General features: G+C 47.1%; 1 protein-coding gene and 1 pseudogene across 1 annotated transcript in view; both read left to right on the forward strand.

The window, feature by feature from the left end:
* Positions 1 to 19,182, forward strand: part of LOC147712256 (disintegrin and metalloproteinase domain-containing protein 9-like) — a 1,115,055-nt gene that overhangs the window by 868,123 nt on the left and 227,750 nt on the right. The window contains exon 18 of the mRNA XM_086922984.1: positions 13,708 to 13,813. Within this exon, the coding sequence (XP_086779110.1) occupies positions 13,708 to 13,813 (106 nt within the window). The remainder of the gene's footprint in view (positions 1 to 13,707; positions 13,814 to 19,182) is intronic.
* LOC147712257 (uncharacterized) lies at positions 16,839 to 18,674 on the forward strand (annotated as a pseudogene).

Below are 19,182 nucleotides of genomic sequence, written 5' to 3' on the forward strand. Positions count from 1 at the left end.
GCGTATCTGTAAGGTTTACAGATAATATCCATTCAAACAATGAAAGTCCATATCTGTGTATCCAAGTTTGAAAAAAAGTCCTTATTTTATTTTCTCAGTCCAGATGATCACGAAGACTTGTGGATATAGCAGTACAGTCTTGATATAATTTACAACAGCCAAACGCCAACACGTGTTTCGTCAAGGGGTATCACCCAATGACTTCCTCAGGGCTGAAACAACAAATTATACCCTATTACAAATCCCAAAGTTGGGGAAACCAAGTCAAAATTAAAAGACACCACCACCAATCATTACACCAAGTGTACCAGTCATGAGAAGAAAGAAATATTATACCAATCAAGTAAACTGTCTCATGACTAAAAGGAAAAAGGAAAAGAAAGAAAAGAAAACACCAAAATATTATATAAATAGAGCTAGTTCCAGAGACGTGACAGACCAATAAAACCCTGTGACATAGGTAAGAAAAACCGTGCAAATAGGACCCAACAGAAAAAGCACAAAAGTAAGAAGCCTTAAACCAGACACGTATTCAAACCACGTATACTAAACAATTGGTTTTGTGATATAAACAAGAATCAATTAAGTGCCCTCACTGGGATATGTATAAAAAACCCAAGGACTTATAATTGTGTTAAGCTCATGCCTGAAACTCACCATAAGAATGATATCACTAGTAGTTGTAAAGATCGGATGAGTATCAGGGACCTTTATAAGGCAATCCACTAGGAAATATAATATAAAAATAGACTCAGTATTTAAAATTTCTAAGTCACTAAAAATGACACGGTTCCAAAAACACATATTCCATTAGGTCAAGACAATAATTCTCTTACCCTATGAACGGTTTCGCAAATATGTTCCTCAATGATATCTCCAACAATATAATCCTTTTATTTGGAAGCGACAGGCAAAATAAGCCTATAGTTCTGGAACCATCAAGTATATCGAAAAATCAACGTTAAGCAAACCATTGTTAATCAATAAAATGACCCATTTCGATTGTATTGACATTGTAGATGTATTAAAAACTTGTTGCCCAATGATGCCATTGTAAAGCTATAGCGCCGAAAACTCATACATGTATTAGCGTAATGAGGATATCTTCAATATAATCAGAGACACATGTATGTATAAGCCGGTATGCTGACCCTATCCCCCGCAAACCGAAGAGGATCGGAACTGTACTTCCGATTACACAAACATGAGCTGCCCAACTCTTATCAGACAATTTAGACTTAAAGTTCACCTCGAGTTCCCGTACATATATACTTGTACGAGCCGGTATACTGGCCCTATCCCCCGCAACCGGAGGGGATCGGAACTGTACTTCCGATAATACAGACATAAGCTGCCCAAATCATAGCAGACAATCTGGACTTAAAACTCACCTCTGGTTCCCGTACCCAGTCCGTATCATTAGAACGGCGTGTTTCACCCGCGCCATCTTGGGTAGGTGTTAAATATTGAAGCTGGGGCATAGATGTCGAAAACGGACTCGACACACTGAATAAGTCACCTCAGTGCTTGCCGTCGTGCATACTATATTATCGAAAACAGCACAACAGAAATGAATCGTGGCCATAATCATAAATACTAGAATAATATTATCCGATAATAATAGACTGACGCTGGCACCATTATAGAGTGGTAATATTAATAATAATGCTTTGAAAGCCACATCTATATTTCTTTGTAAAACCAAGACTAATATAACCTGATACCATAAAACTCTAATTTCCTTAACGTTGCTCCGTACATAGTAGAAATTCAAGAAGTATTATCGACAGAAAGGATTATATTACGGCAGTCTTGTAAGAATTATGACACTATTAGGGGAGAGTAGAAACAGAAAAGGGACAGCATAGAAGTAGCCCAAACGAGTCCCTGTCTGTATAATGGAAAGGGGCGACCGAATCGGTCCCCCCGAACTTATGGCCGAGTGCCTCGATCCCCCCGGGAAGCCATTTTGGGCGGGAGGCGCGTCTCAGCTGGTATGCCCGAAGCGGCGTAGCTGGGGCGCGCTCGTTCCCGCCCTAGAGTGGGCTGGCCTAGACACCGACGCAGCCAGCCACGCCCTCAGGGGCAGGCAGGGGCGGGTATACGCCCGCCCTGAAGACGGATAAAAAGGGACGCAAGACCAGAAGACATCCTCTTGTTCTTGTGCTCTGAAGCTGCACCTCCTCGCTGCACGTGAGCTCGGGACAGAACGAAGAGCCAATTTTGAGCGTTTTAATCTCTCTCTTTGTCTTTTAGATACTTCGTCGAAAGGATGCCCAAGAAAGGAGCAAAGAGAATGTCGACTGACCAGTTGGTTCGGGCACTCATGAAGGACATGTCCGAAATTAAGAAGCGGTTGGCGGAGCGAGACGGCGAGGAGGGATCGGGGCGTCCACCGGCCGGAGGGAAGCCAAAGAGGCCAAGAAGGGGGCCGGTCGGGGGAGACGTCCCGGTTCCCTGTTCTCCGCTCGAGGCGCCAGCCCCGGTACCGGCCCCGGTACCGGATGAGGGGAATCCGATTCCCGTGATAGTCACCCCGACGTCTGCCGGAGATATGCCTCCCGAGTTGGCGGCACAGTTAGCAGCATGGTTGGGGGACAGTAATGGGGGCGCCATGGCTACCGAAGCGCAAGCTCTCATAAAGCAGTTGCGCGAGAAACGAGATACAGCCAAGGTGCCCGCGCCGGATGCGGCGATAGACAAGCCACGAGGGACGGAAGCAGCGTCCGGTGCAGGTAAGCGGCCATTGCCGATTGCAAGGGATGAGTCAACACCCTCTCGTAGAGAAAGATTGGGGCAACATGTTCCTTTGCCAATAAAGGAAAAGATTTGGGCAGGGGAATACGTTAACATTTTCTCCCTGCTCGTTGATCACTATGAGGTCGAAACTGTTAAAGGTCAAAAGGATCTGATGCATCCGAGTGTTTGGCGCGCAAAAATGGCCGCCTTTAAAGTGAATGAAAATATTGGTAACTGGGGTAATGCTTGGGGAATTTTCACGGCAATTTTGGGGGAACGTAGGCCTGATTTGCTCCCTGAATTTCCAGTATATCAGTCACGAATTATGGGGTACTCGACATCACACCAAGGTAACCAATGGTTCTGTTATGACAACCTTTTCAGGAAAGCGATGGAGCATAACAAAAGTTTAACCTGGGACTGTTACGATTCTTTAACATGGAATAAGATGGAAGAGTCGGGAATGTTGAAAGTGCCATTGGTGGGGAGTGCTGTTAGTGAGTCCTCCCGCCAAAATGGGGGGACGCCCTTTCGGTCGGGTACGGGTACAGACGATTACCCGAGACCCGCCGGCAATACAGGGAAGAGGGGGTTCTGTTTCAATTTCAACAGAAGCAAATGTACTAGGCCCCCGGGATCTTGTAAGTTCAAACACGAATGTAGTGGTTGTGGGGCACCCCATCCTGAGTCCTCGTGCAGAGCCAAATCGGGTGAAAATGGGGGTAGAGGAGGCGCTAAACAGGTCTAATATAGTCCGAGGGGCGCCTTTACCAACCCCGATTGATACCCTGGCGATGATTCCCTGGCTCAGCGAATACCCAGATCGTACTTCTGCTGGGGTGCTACGAAACGGTTTTTCATATGGTTTCCGCATCCCGGTGGGTAGCTTTCAGGGTGTCGGGACGTGCAAAAATCAACTTTCCGTCTTGCAGCATACTACTGTAGTACGAGATAAGATCCGGAAAGAGGTTACCCGAGGTCGGGTTGCCGGCCCGTTTCCTGTCCCCCCGGTACCGAACTTTGTTTGTTCTCCTTTAGGGGTGGTCCCCAAGAAGGACCCGGGTGAGTTTCGATTGATTCACAATTTATCAGCCCCTCATGGCCTTTCTGTAAACGATGCAATTAATCCAGAAACTTGTTCGGTGCGGTACGCATCATTCGATGAGGCCGTAGCCATTTTGAATCGCCTGGGGCCCGGGACGCTGATGGCGAAATCAGATATCGAGTCAGCGTTCCGTTTGCTCCCGGTATACCCGGATGACCAACGTTTGTTGGGATTCATGTTTCAAGGTTTGTATTACATGGACAGGTGTATGCCAATGGGGTGCTCGATATCTTGTGCTTATTTCGAGAAATTCAGTAGTTTTCTGCAATGGGTTTACACGAAGAAAACAGGTTTTCGGAATGTGATGCATTACCTCGATGACTTTCTGTTCCTTGGGGCCGCTGGGGATGATGAATGTGCCCGGGCCTTGACTGAATTTTGTGTTTTAATGAATCAATTTGGCGTGCCGTTGGCACCAGGTAAAACTGTGGGTCCCACGACTTGCCTCGAGTTCCTCGGGATCGAGTTGGACTCTAGTGAGGGTTGTTTTCGTTTACCAGCTTCCAAAGTATCGAAATTCAAGACAGCCCTGCAAATGTGTATCACTGCATCTAAAGTTACGCTGCATCAATTGCAGCAATTGGTGGGGAAGTTGAATTTTGCCTTAAGGGTGATCCCAATGGCCCGCCCCTTCTCCCGTTCGATTGCACAGGCGATGGTCGGCCTAAAGGAGGGTCACCATCGCACGAGGTTATCGGCCGAGGTCCGCCAAGACATGCGTATTTGGTTAGCATTTTTGGCGGATTTCAATGGTCGAGTCGTCTGGAACAAACCGGCCTTGTCCTCTGAAGAGCTGGGTCTATGGACGGATTCAGCGGGAAGCATGGGTTTCGGCGCCATCTTCGGCACAAAATGGTCGGCACAAAAGTGGCCAACATGGTGGCACGATGAGGGGCTGACGAGTAATATTGCTTTCCTTGAGCTGTTTCCTATTTTGGTGGCCCTCAGATCCTGGCCCGATGGTTTCAAAAATCATTCTGTCATATTTTGGTCTGACAATATGACCGTTGTAGAATGCATTAATAGTCAGGCAGCACGTTGTAAAATGATTTTGAGGCTGCTTAAAGAAATTGTCTTACTGTGTATGCAACTGAACGTGGTATTCAGAGCAAAACATGTCCCGGGGGTGATGAATCAGGCTGCTGATGCACTGTCTCGTTTTCAAATGCAGGCTTTCTCGGGTTTCCTTCCCTCAGCGGACCCCGAGCCAGCACCCTTTCCCGAAGCTCTCTGGTCTCTCGGTGCCCCGAACTTCGTTACCTCGTGGGAGAGAGTCTAGCACCAAGGACGAGGAAGGCATACGAAGGGGCGTTTCGGGCTTATTTGGCCTTTTTGGGGACTGAGAGAGGGGGACTTTGGGGGCATGAGGATTGGGTAGTACATTTTCTGATGTCCTTGCGTAAGGCTGGGAAGTCGGTGGCTACAGCCCAGAGGCATCGTGCTGCCATCTCCTTTGTTGCCAGGGCTCATAATATCCAGGACCCGACAGCGTCTTTTGCTGTACAGAAAGCGCTGCGTGGGTGGCAACGCCTTGAGGGTCGCAGAGTAGATGAGAGGCGCCCGATAGGTCTGGATAGGTTGTCCCAGTTGCTGGCCACACTCCCCGACATATGCTCGTCTCAGTTCGAGGCCTGTTTGTTCCGAGCCGCTTTTACGCTTGCATTTCACGGGGCTATGAGGATAAGTGAGCTGGTGGCAAGGAGCAAGCGGGATGTGGCGGGGGGTTTGTGCCGGGAACACGTTCAGATCAGGGGTGAGACTATGACGGTATCCTTTGTCAAGTCAAAAACCGATCAAAGTGGGGTGGGAGACTGCATAGTTATTCGCAGGATTCCAGGGTCCTCCATGTGTCCGGTGAGGTGTTTAGAGGATTACCTAGCACAAAGGGTGGCATCATGGGGGGGGACAATGTTGAGACACGCGGACGCCACCCCACTGACAAAGTTTCAGTTTCAGCGGGTGCTCGCGATGTCAATTACCGCAGCAGGCTTGGACCCGGGTGAGTTTGGGACCCATTCCTTTCGGATAGGGGCTGCCACTGAAGCTGCAGCCAGGGGTCTTAATGTGGAACAAGTAAAACGAGTGGGGCGTTGGTCCTCCAATTGTTATAAGAGGTATGTGCGGTTGCACATGTTGTGAAGCTGTAACAATGTACTCACGCTTCTTGTCTTTTGTTTGGTTTTCAGTTACGCAAGCCTTCGAGGCGGGGCGGACTATGCAGCCGACCCAACACCGGGCCAGCGGTCGGACATCACCGGCTGTGAGAAAGGAGGTGTGGGTCGTGGGCCACTCATACGTGAGGCGTGCCGCAGACGTATTCAAAGCAGGTGACATGATTCACGTAGCTGGGGAATACGGGTACAGGATGTCCTTCTACGGAAGGGGCGGTCTCTGTATTGACCAGTTTCAAGCTTACTTTGAGGGTTTGTTAGGGCGGATGAGGTCACCGCCGTCTATAGTCATAGTACATTTAGGGGGCAATGATTTGGTCACCACCGGTAGACGACTTCTCCTGGAGGCAATGCTTTCCACCGTAAGTTGGTTGGCGAGGAAAGTTCCGGGGTGTATAATTGCGTGGTCTCATATGATCCCACGAAAAGTGTGGCGGGGGGCTATTTCGATCCCTGCTTTGAACCATTCTGTTAGGAAACTTAATAACAAAATGAGTAGGTTGTTCCGTTCCAGGACATTGCATTCTATCTCGCACGGTTGTATTAATGATGACAGTATGTATATGGGGGATGGTGTGCATTTGTCTCGGGTGGGAAATGAGTTACTCATAGGAGACTTCTTAGCATGGTTAAAAACGTTGGAACATGACCTTTAGCTAGGAGTTTTGGTGGGGGGCCCGGATAGCCGGTCAACTATCCGGGCCTGTGGCGGTAAGGTCATGATCGGTGAGCACTAATTAGTAGATCCCTATGAGTGGGCGTCACCCAACACGGATGGGAGCGCTCGGGAGAGGTGGCCATTGGCCCCTCAATGGGGAGGCGGTCCCTTCTAAGGATGGGTCGCCGGAAGTAAAGGAAAGGCGGTCAAGGCCCCTTCCTTTGTAGGAGGGGTTACAGCCCCCTCCTGGGGAATTTCCCGGGGCCAGTGACATCTGCGACGGCAGATGCGGTAAGTTGTGTGGGGTTGGGATAAGGGCCACGATACCTTCTAGATACCTCACACGAGTATTCGAACGACCTTTAACTGGCGTCGAGTTTTAGGTGCCCCCGTCAAGTCAAGGGAAATTGGTAGTAGTTGCACTTGAGGTACGCCTCCGTGCTGTCGCCCATCCCAAGTGGGAGGGGTAAGTCCGGTTAGGGATCTTGACACCGGTTATGACCTTGCCGTTGGCCCTTAAACGTTAGGTTGTACAATTTCAATATGTCAAGAAATGTTTTGTAGGTTGCTAGTTCGGCTAGGAGAACCTCTGTATTAGAGAATCTGTTAAGGTTAGCCAAACATCGCAATATGGTAATGAAATTGTACATAACATGAAACGTTTAATGTTTTAATTTTGTTTTAATAAATACGGCCGGGATGGTCACTCCATCCCACTTCCAAAAACTTCAAGAACTGTTTCCGGTTTCACTCCTTTTGGGGATTGTGTTGAGAGGGGGTGGCGGGTATCTCGGCTATATGGAAAGGGGCGACCGAATCGGTCCCCCCGAACTTATGGCCGAGTGCCTCGATCCCCCCGGGAAGCCATTTTGGGCGGGAGGCGCGTCTCAGCTGGTATGCCCGAAGCGGCGTAGCTGGGGCGCGCTCGTTCCCGCCCTAGAGTGGGCTGGCCTAGACACCGACGCAGCCAGCCACGCCCTCAGGGGCAGGCAGGGGCGGGTATACGCCCGCCCTGAAGACGGATAAAAAGGGACGCAAGACCAGAAGACATCCTCTTGTTCTTGTGCTCTGAAGCTGCACCTCCTCGCTGCACGTGAGCTCGGGACAGAACGAAGAGCCAATTTTGACCCACCCACCAGCCCCTGAAGACAGCCAGTTGTGTATAATAAAGTTGATTAATTTTGTTTTTGTTTTCGTTTCCAGGTTGTAGTGCCATGTTGATTTTGAGTTAATAAAGAATGTTCGTTTTGAGTATGTTTGCCATTAAAGATATTCAGTTAGTGTCGAATTTTGATCTATGCTCTTTCGGTCATAGTGGCCAATGTATTCTTAGGTTAATTTGCACTGTCGTATTTATTTTGGTAGGCGGTAAGGTCATGATCGGTGAGCACTAATTAGTAGATCCCTATGAGTGGGCGTCACCCAACACGGATGGGAGCGCTCGGGAGAGGTGGCCATTGGCCCCTCAATGGGGAGGCGGTCCCTTCTAAGGATGGGTCGCCGGAAGTAAAGGAAAGGCGGTCAAGGCCCCTTCCTTTGTAGGAGGGGTTACAGCCCCCTCCTGGGGAATTTCCCGGGGCCAGTGACATCTGCGACGGCAGATGCGGTAAGTTGTGTGGGGTTGGGATAAGGGCCACGATACCTTCTAGATACCTCACATGAGTATTCGAACGACCTTTAACTGGCGTCGAGTTTTAGGTGCCCCCGTCAAGTCAAGGGAAATTGGTAGTAGTTGCACTTGAGGTACGCCTCCGTGCTGTCGCCCATCCCAAGTGGGAGGGGTAAGTCCGGTTAGGGATCTTGACACCGGTTATGACCTTGCCGTTGGCCCTTAAACGTTAGGTTGTACAATTTCAATATGTCAAGAAATGTTTTGTAGGTTGCTAGTTCGGCTAGGAGAACCTCTGTATTAGAGAATCTGTTAAGGTTAGCCAAACATCGCAATATGGTAATGAAATTGTACATAACATGAAACGTTTAATGTTTTAATTTTGTTTTAATAAATACGGCCGGGATGGTCACTCCATCCCACTTCCAAAAACTTCAAGAACTGTTTCCGGTTTCACTCCTTTTGGGGATTGTGTTGAGAGGGGGTGGCGGGTATCTCGGCTATATGGTGCCAGCGTCAGTCTATTATTATCGGATAATATTATTCTAGTATTTATGATTATGGCCGCGATTCATTTCTGTTGTGCTGTTTTCGATAATATAGTATGAACGACGGCAAGCACTGAGGTGACTTATTCAGTGTGTCGAGTCCGTTTTCGACATCTATGCCCCAGCTTCAATATTTAACACCTAACCAAGATGGCGCGGGTGCAACACGCCGTTCTAATGATACGGACTGGGTACGGGAACCAGAGGTGAGTTTTAAGTCCAGATTGTCTGCTATGATTTGGGCAGCTTATGTCTGTATTATCGGAAGTACAGTTCCGATCCCCTCCGGTTGCGGGGGATAGGGCCAGTATACCGGCTCGTACAAGTATATATGTACGGGAACTCGAGGTGAACTTTAAGTCTAAATTGTCTGATAAGAGTTGGGCAGCTCATGTTTGTGTAATCGGAAGTACAGTTCCGATCCTCTTCGGTTTGCGGGGGATAGGGTCAGCATACCGGCTTGTACATACATGTGTCTCTGATTATATTGAAGATATCCTCATTACGCTAATACATGTATGAGTTTTCGGCGCTATAGCTTTACAATGGCATCATTGGGCAACAAGTTTTTAATACATCTACAATGTCAATACAATCGAAATGGGTCATTTTATTGATTAACAATGGTTTGCTTAACGTTGATTTTTAGATATACTTGATGGTTCCAGAACTATAGGCTTATTTTGCCTGTCGCTTCCAAATAAAAGGATTATATTGTTGGAGATATCATTGAGGAACATATTTGCGAAACCGTTCATAGGGTAAGAGAATTATTGGCTTGACCTAATGGAATATGTGTTTTTGGAACCGTGTCATTTTTAGTGACTTAGAAATTTTAAATACTGAGTCTATTTTTATATTATATTTCCTAGTGGATTGCCTTATAAAGGTCCCTGATACTCATCCGATCTTTACAACTACTAGTGATATCATTCTTATGGTGAGTTTCAGGCATGAGCTTAACACAATTATAAGTCCTTGGGTTTTTTATACATATCCCAGTGAGGGCACTTAATTGATTCTTGTTTATATCACAAAACCAATTGTTTAGTATACGTGGTTTGAATACGTGTCTGGTTTAAGGCTTCTTACTTTTGTGCTTTTTCTGTTGGGTCCTATTTGCACGGTTTTTCTTACCTATGTCACAGGGTTTTATTGGTCTGTCACGTCTCTGGAACCAGCTCTATTTATATAATATTTTGGTGTTTTCTTTTCTTTCTTTTCCTTTTTCCTTTTAGTCATGAGACAGTTTACTTGATTGGTATAATATTTCTTTCTTCTCATGACTGGTACACTTGGTGTAATGATTGGTGGTGGTGTCTTTTAATTTTGACTTGGTTTCCCCAACTTTGGGATTTGTAATAGGGTATAATTTGTTGTTTCAGCCCTGAGGAAGTCATTGGGTGATACCCCTTGACGAAACACGTGTTGGCGTTTGGCTGTTGTAAATTATATCAAGACTGTACTGCTATATCCACAAGTCTTCGTGATCATCTGGACTGAGAAAATAAAATAAGGACTTTTTTTCAAACTTGGATACACAGATATGGACTTTCATTGTTTGAATGGATATTATCTGTAAACCTTACAGATACGCTCATACATTTCTGTGCTCAGGGAACTCTGTATAACTTGTTACTGTGACAAGAATTACTCTGTAATTTATTGTCTTTTGACAGCAGTGGGTGGTAGCTGTCTGTGGTTCCCTTGATGCCGCCTTTTTGGAGATATTAATTTGTAGACTTATTGCTGTATAGGCTATGCGCTGACAATACCTCACCACCTATCCATAAAAGTGTATGTTAAGCTTCCATAGCTGAAGCCCCGTCTACAAAGAATTTGAAAAGTCAAAACAGTAAATAGTGAAACTCAGAACAGGAAGTGCACATTTAAGGATACTGCACAGCGCTGGCGAATAGGCGTTGTCACGCAACGGACTTATGTGTGCTACCACCACACAACAGAAACAGGCATGAAGCTAGAAGACTAGTCTGTGGTACTACTGTTGATTAATAGAGAGATAGTGTGAAAAAGACCCTGACAGCTGTAAGGTTAAAACAGAGACACAAACATCATTGACGGCTGCAAGTGAGGAAACATATAGGGCACTAGAGAGCATGTGTCAGACTAGGAGCGCTAGAACAAGTCCTCACCTTCTTTAGAGCACCGAGAAATGACGGTTAAGGCAGGATAAAACCGCAGTTGCAGAGGGGATGCCTCATTCCCCTCTGGCGTGTTTAAAGAGAGATTCTCTCCCTATAAAAAAAAATCACGTGAAGGAGGGCACTTGCATGTGATTAAGCGCAGCCTGCAGCTGTTATCGCCTTCAATTACTTTTGCTGGAGCCTGGAGTTTCCAGACTGTTTTGACAACTGGGAGGAGGAATGCTGCCCTGAAATCAGCTAATGCTCCTGGGAATGTTTTGCATGCCTCTTTTACTTCGTGCAGGCTCCTTCAGTTACACTAAGATAATTGCACCTTTATAAGATTCTGATCAATTTGAAAATGTGTGTCGCGGGACGTCTCTTTTATTAGTTTGCAGTAAATATTTGTGGAGATTTTTCTTGCCCGGATATGTGTGTTTGCTTTCTTTCTGATGTTCCATTAAATAGTGCAATCTGAATAAAAAGGTCTACTTTTTTCATACATCTTGCACTTTATGCTGTGGCACTGATTATTTATTTACCATTTAGGAAGTCATTAAAGAATCATTTCTATAACTATTCTTAGTGCCCGCTCATCCCCTCAATGTGTATGGTCATGGCAGAGGCATGGAGAAAGGATGCAGTGCAATGGTTAGGGCTGCCGACCATGGAGCTGGAGAGCCAGGTTCGTGTTTTGGCGTCGGCTCAACTACCTGTGTTTCTGGGCAAATCACTTCTTAATTTCCCCGTGCCTACCAATGTGTCCTTGTGTAACGTAACTGCTGGTGCTCATGTAAAGCACCTGCATAAAAAAAACATAAATAAATAAACTCCTGGGATGCCATGGCCCTGATGTGGTGGCGGGAGGAGGCAACCATCTCAGCAGCTTCCTTAAACAAGGATGGAAAGTTAAAAAACCTTAGCAGAAAGTGTTGGGACGATACAGGGACCTTTGACACAGGCCACGGGGAAGTAACCAAGGCCAGCAAGGTTTGGAGGGTGGGGCCCGACGGCACAGAGAGCGAGCCGAGCACAGCACAACAGTTGGCCTCAGGGAGGAATATAAATAGTGGGCAAGGGCGTTGTAAATGTGATATCGATAATTGAAGATAACAGTGTGAAAAGAGGCCAAAAACAAGCCCAATTACTCTGAAAAGAAAGCACAAACTAAACTATTAATCTACCTAAGGAAGCCCAACTGACTGTCGACATCCAAAATTACAAAAAAGCTAACACAAATATACGCAACGAGCGAGTGGGAGGCACAGCATGGGAGGCAGCAATAACCCAACTGTCGCATTAAGAGGAGGTAGGAGGGAGAAATGCTATAGTTAAATCTAAGCAGCTATGGCAACAAGGCTGAACACAGGCAAACAGTAGCAGAGCAGGAAACAAAGAAAAAATTGTCCCCCAAAGAACAGATAAATAACCATAGCGTAATGAGACAGTACTTAGTACCTGCTGCATGGGAGGAACAGAAGAGAAAAAGGAGGGACAAAGAGGCAGGACTGACCACTAGCAAGCAACGGATTTTTAAAGGACACGGACATAGACAAGTGAAAAGCAAAGGCAAGCAATGGGTGGAGTTGGAACTCCACAGAGCATATACAACAGGTCACTAAGCGACAGCGCAAGCTCTGTTTACACTCGACCTAAACAGTAAGTTTGTGGCTGTATGCGAGTGTGCACAGAGTGCGCTGTGGAAGCGCAGCATGTGAGAAACTGGTGGGAGACAGTGTCATGTCTGAGTGCAAGGTGAGAGCATAATTTGTAGAGGGTGCACACCAATGATAACAAACTCCACAAAAATGTTGCAGTGCTAAATCTCTAGCTGATAAATACTAACAGGAAAAATGTGCAATACTGTTTGAATACATTCGCTTTGAGCTGGGATTCTTTGGTTTCTCTAGGTCACTTACAAAAGGCACTTATGTTTCTCAGTTTTAAACATTTTATAGAGCACTGTTAAAGAAGGCTGTCACTAGAAGGGGCGAATGGCTTTGAATTTTGCATGCATTATTGTATGGAATTGATTACTGGCTGAATTTTACAGAGATTCTTCAACAATTTAACAACAAAGCTTACCTCTCCTAGAGAATCTTGGAAGATAGCAGAACATACTTCAGGAGAAACGTTTATGTAATCTATCCAATGGGGGCATTCAGGGCATGGTTCATGTAGTTTGTATCTGTTCCAGGATTCTATATCAGCAAAGATATTGGGTATGAAGTATGTTCAGATATGCTAATAAAAGGAAACTTGCAGATGCATTGGAATCTATATACTGACTTGAATACATTTCCAACTGTTGTAGAATTGGCAATTGTTTGGTGTGTAATGTTGATATGTTAATAATAATAATGAATGCCCATGTTTATAATGGATTTATATACTTTAAATTGCATATAATTTGAACCTATTGTGTTATCTGGAAATACACTGTTTTAATGCAATGGATTTGCATGCTTTGGTTTGGAGGGAAAACAAAACAAACTTAAAACAACAGTATATTGCATTACACTGTCCTAGTACAGGTAGAGGGAGGGGACAGGTGGTGTGTGTCTGTGTGTGTGTGTGTGTGTATGAGAGAGACGGAGAAATAGGGAGACTTGTTTCAACCTCTAGGTTTATTACACTTTATTGGCACTGGGTGCATTATAAATTAGTATAGTCCCATTATAGGTATTTTGTATTAAATGTAGGTTTCTTTAATGTTTTTGTTTGCGTTACCAGGTCTGTAACAATAACGGAAACTGTCACTGCAATTATGGCTGGGCTCCTCCGTCCTGTGCCGGATCCGGGTGTGGTGGCAGCATCGATAGTGGACCCGCACCATGTGGTACGTACCAACAGTGAACCTACCCAGTCTGAAGCCTTCTCACTTCTTATCCATGTGTTCTTGAGTGGCTTGGTCCCTTTGACCTTCCTTCCTGTGACCCTCTCACTCCTCATTTCAGTTTACTTCAGGCTTCGGACCCTGGTTACCCTTAGTCTCCTGCTCCTTGGCTCCATCAATCTCTTAAACCCTGTTTCCTTTAGACACCATATCCCTGTGTCCCTCAGACTCCTGGACCTTATATCCTTCATTCCTCTTCATCCATGACTCCTTTAAACATTCTTCTCCCAAGGGACCTCCTGCTGGATATGGAAAAAATCCAGAGACCTGAGAGTGATCATGATCCTTTCTACTTCAAGTGTGAAGTTCCAAATGGACAGAAAAACGTCAAGGGCTTTACCATTAGTATCTCCCCAAGTAACAACAGAAGAGCAGTAAAATAAAACAGAGAGTACTATCTGAATTACAAGATTACATTAATGGCAGTGATGAGTATGAGGTAATATTAATAAATTGCAACAAACTCTCAAGCAAACTCACACGTCACTGGTCCGCACCATGAAGAAGTAATAGCAGGAAACCTGACAAGGTTGGTACACCAAAGAGTGCAGAGCCACCAAGCAGATGCATACCTCTCCAGGAAAAGAGCAGGCCTTTAGGGCAACAAGATGAAATACCTACTGAAAAGAATGAAACAGAACTATCAACAAAAAGTGTGACAAGACTTGAGCCAGAAGTGGAGTAAAAAAATTGTAAATCTTTCTGGGGAAAATTGCTGGAATATTCAGGTAAGGCCAAGGAACCCAGGATTATCATGTCCCAGCGCAGGTCGGGGTAGACCTTTTCAAGAGCGTATACTCCAGTGGTAATCACATGCTACCCCCGACAGAATACAAACGACCCCCCGCCAACGGGGATGTAAGTTTGTGTCGTATACTCCTTTGGTCAGGGATGTCAGAAAAATGGAAGGCAACACAAAAGGAGCCAGGATAGTGTCTTATGCTTCCTTTCTTTGTTTTATTCTGAGGTCAGGAACAGTAGGGACATAAAGTAAAAATAACAACAAAAGTAAGTAGAGGACAAGAGTCTTTTACAGTCTTTACAGTCCTTCTAGGAGGCCAGCCTGTCGTCTCAAAAGCAAAAGGGGTTTTCTCCCGACTTCCCGGTTCTCTTCTTGTTGTGGATGTTCCTATGGTCACACATGCAGCCTCCCTGGATGGTAGTCCTTGAAAGAAGCAAAAAAAGGAGGGGATGCCGTGAGTGGATTGCTTGTGATTATATGTATGCTCTATTCTCTTTGTGTCTCTTCCACCACACCACACTCGTGAGTAGTGGCCTTCTACACTACTGCTTATGACTGGTCCCTGCCCACCACCTGTGAAACGACACGAAGTTCAAAAAAAGGAACTTGCCTGCAGACGACCCTCCTGGGATGTGGCAGACTGAAACCCGGCAGCCTCTTTGCTCTGGGAGCCCGTGTTGCTGAGTGGGAAAGATGACGGGTTTTCCACTTTGATGCTGGTTGCCTTGAGAACCTGGTTTATGTCCTCACTCGTGCATCGCGAACTTCCTGGATTCCTCTTGGTCCCTGTCTCGTCACCAGTGTCTTCCTCTCCTCCTGTTTCTTCTGACATGTAGACCACCGACTCATGGGATGGCCCCGCCTTTTCGTCTACGTGCAGCTGATATGCTGGTGCTCTCACTCCAGTGCCTCTCGATCCCATGCTGGCCGCCATATTGGAGTTCTCGGGAGCAACCACTGCATTCTCACAGGGGTAGCAAGAGCAATTCTGGAACAGAAGAGTAACAAAGCACCCAGCCCGAAAATGTGCCAGTTAACATGTTCCTCTCTGCCTGAGAGGCCTGGTTAAGAGGCCTGACCAAGATATTCAATGCGGCCCTTGGAAACAGTAACATCCCTCGCTCCTGGAAATCCGCCATTATAGTTCCACCCCACAAAACATCACTTCTGGACAATACCAGGAAAATGCTTGGTCATGTTCTTCTTAACAAGCTGCAGGCCTGGGCAGATAAAAACACGGTCCTGACAGTCGGGGTTTCGTAGGGGCATCAGTACATTCGGTCAAGCTGTAAAATTATATATGGCATGTGTCAAGTATGTAGCAGTCTAGTTGATTGCCCGGGGGGAGAGTAACCCCGGAAGGATGCCCACAGTTTGTGTCACTCTCTGGCCAGGCCAGGCCAGAGAGCATAAATAAAGCGGGAGAGGTCGCTCGGGACTTCCGGCCCAGACGACCACCATGCTGTGTCTGTCGTTATTTAGGTGCATGCGGTGTTAGCAATCTCCATGGTCTCCCCTTCATTACGGCTCGCTGCAAAGGTGTCCCAGAACATCACACCAGCAACGAGGGTGGGATGGTCTTAAGCCCAACCACCCACACGGAGGAAAACCAGCGCCTACCTGAACCTGCGAGGGGGCACCGACAGGAGCGGACCCAGTAGCGAAGGAGTTTGCCAGCGAAGAGCGTCACTACTGACGGAGACAAGGGTAAGCAGCACACAGCACAGACGGCGCGTGCGAGCGCCTCAATTCCGGGAAGGTCACCGCCAGCATTGACCAACAGCAATTGAGCGCTGCCGGAGGCCCCAGTGATTACCGCAAGCAACGCGCGCATGCGCACATGCGGGGACAGCTGCAATTAATGGCCGCAGGAGCCTTCTGGGAAGCACGTGTGGCCAGGCCGTGCTCGGCAGTGTTTCTGACGTTCAACTACCGACCACAGAGCACCGCGCCAGCAGCGTGAAGCATGACGGTGTGATCAGCCCTTCCTGAGAAATCAAACAAGCATTGGAAAAGGCTACACCTGTTTGTTGGGAAAAGCAGCAATCTAACAGTAATAAAGGCAACTCGCCCGGGGCAACAAACTGCACGGCAGCACGAACAAAAACCTCCAGGGCACAAGAAAAACAATAAGCACTGGCAAAGACAACTCAACCTGTCACAGAGGCACATTGAGGCGGAAACACACAGGTCAACAGGTGTGCTGCAAGTGGGTGAGAGCGCACCATGTCCAACCCAACAGCCCAAGCAGCTCAACAGCAAGTGGCCCCACTGGCACCACCACCTCCAGTGCACACCCAGATTACCGCGCTGCCACCGTTCAGTGAACTCATTGACCCTGCTACCGCGTCACCAAGGTGGAAAGTGTGGGTTGGCCGCCTCGACAATTTATTCGTGGCAACGAGGGAAACTGATGGAGCCGTCAAAAGGTCGCTACTCCTACACTTCGCTGGAGACTAAATATACAAGCTATATGAGCACCTCCCGAATACTGGCACGCCCACCGACTATGATGCTGCGGTCAAAGCATTGAATGCCTGTTTTGACCCTCAGCTCAGTCCTCACTACGAGCGGTTCAAACTTAGACAAGCCAGGCAGAGAGAGGGCGAGACATTGGACACCTTTCACGCATGTCTCAGGGAACTAGCAAGCACCTGTACTGAGGATGATCAGACCAAAGAGGTAACGGCACAACTCATCCAAGGCTGCCGCAACAAGACGCTGCGGACCTCATACTTCGACAACCCCGCATCTCGTTAGAAGAAATTTTAATCCTCGCCCGATCACATGAGTTATCAGACGCCCGAGCAACTGCAATGGAAACGGCGCTTCACCACCAAACGGAGCAATCAAGCAGCATCAAAACGGAGCAAGCTGACGCCATTCGCACACCATCTCGCGGTGGGTGAGGAAGATGGCCCGCCAGGACAACACGACGGACACAGTGTGGCTACTGCGGGAGAGAAGAACACCCTCCAGACAGCTGCCCAGCACGAGGGAAGACGTGTTCCAAGTGTGGTATCCCTAACCATTTTGCGAGCGTATGCCGAGGTGGCTCGCGAGGCAGAGGAAACCCAGGAAGGAGGGCGCCGACAGGGGCTGTCAGACACCTATCGCTAGAAGAGCAGGAGCCCACAACGTTGCGATCAGCAAGAACCTCCACACGTAACCACCAGCGCCTGGATGACTCATCCACGGAAGAGGATGAAGAGTGCTACTTCGTGTCGTTTGCAAGCGACCTCAAAAAGAGACGACGGCCACAACCCAAGTGCAACATTGAGATTGATGGGTCCCCAGTAACCGGACTGATTGACACCGGAGCAACCGTTAACGTGATGGGATCACAGCATTATAAACAACTGAAGCCGAGACCGCCACTTACCCCACCCAAATCAGAATTCTAACATATGGGAGTCAAAAACCACTTCCCTGAAGGGAAAAATGACGGTACAGGTAAAGTCAGAGACCCAAGAAGTGACAAGAGCGTTCCATGTCGTTGACAGGGAGGCAGATATACTAGTTGGAAGTCACACAGCCGAAGACCTCAACCTAATCGCATTTGCAAATGTACTGAAGCTCCTCCAGACTGATGACATTCTAGAGTTGTTCCCACAACTGTTTAAAGGCTTAGGAAACATAAAAAGACTGCCAGTGAAACTGCACATAGATAAGGCCGTACAACCTGTTGCGCTAAGACACCGACGAATCCCGTTTCATCTCTGGCCCCTGGTAGAGCAAGAACTCCTGAAACTAGAACAACAAGGTGTAATTGAAAAAGTAACAGGTCCAACTCTATGGGTTTCACCCATGGTAATCACTGAAAAGCCAAAGCAACCAGGCAAGATCCGAATTTGCATTGATATGAGAATGCCCAATCAAGGCATAAAACGAGAGAGGCATTTAACACCAACGGTTGACGATATCCTAGCTGACCTCAATGGCTCGCAGTGGTTCTCCAAATTAGACCTAAACGCTGGTTATCACCAGCTGAAGCTAGCAGAGGAAAGCAGATACATTACCACATTTTCACCCATCTTGGGCTTCGGCGAAACAAGAAATTGAACTTTGGAATATCTTCCGCGGCCAAGATATTTCAAAACGCTGTGAGGGAGATCCTATCAGGCCTCCAGGGAGTCCTTAACGTAAGTGACGACATCCTTATTCATTCTAAGACTCTTGAAGACCACCACTGACGGCTCCGAGCCACACTCCAGCGACTAGCAGAATATGGTGTGACCCTGCACAAAGAAAAATGCCAGTTTTTCCCCAAAACGATTGATTTATTTGGCTACGTGTTCAGTTCGGAGGGAGTCAAAGTAGATCCTAAAAAGTCCCAAGCAAGTCACCTTGCTCCTGCTCCAACCAAGGCATCCGAAGTAAGAAGCTTTCTAGGAATGGCAACATACTGTGGGTGATTCATCCCAAACCTGGCAACAATAGCAGAACCTCTGCAAAACCTCACAAAGAAAGAGACCCCCTGGAAGTGGACCCACGAGAAAGACAGAGCATTCAAACAAGTCAAGTTGGCACTATTAGACAGCACAACCATGGCCTACTTTGACACCACTCG

Source organism: Lissotriton vulgaris, chromosome 5 (assembly GCF_964263255.1).
Source record: "Lissotriton vulgaris chromosome 5, aLisVul1.2, whole genome shotgun sequence".
Lineage (NCBI taxonomy): Eukaryota > Metazoa > Chordata > Amphibia > Caudata > Salamandridae > Lissotriton > Lissotriton vulgaris.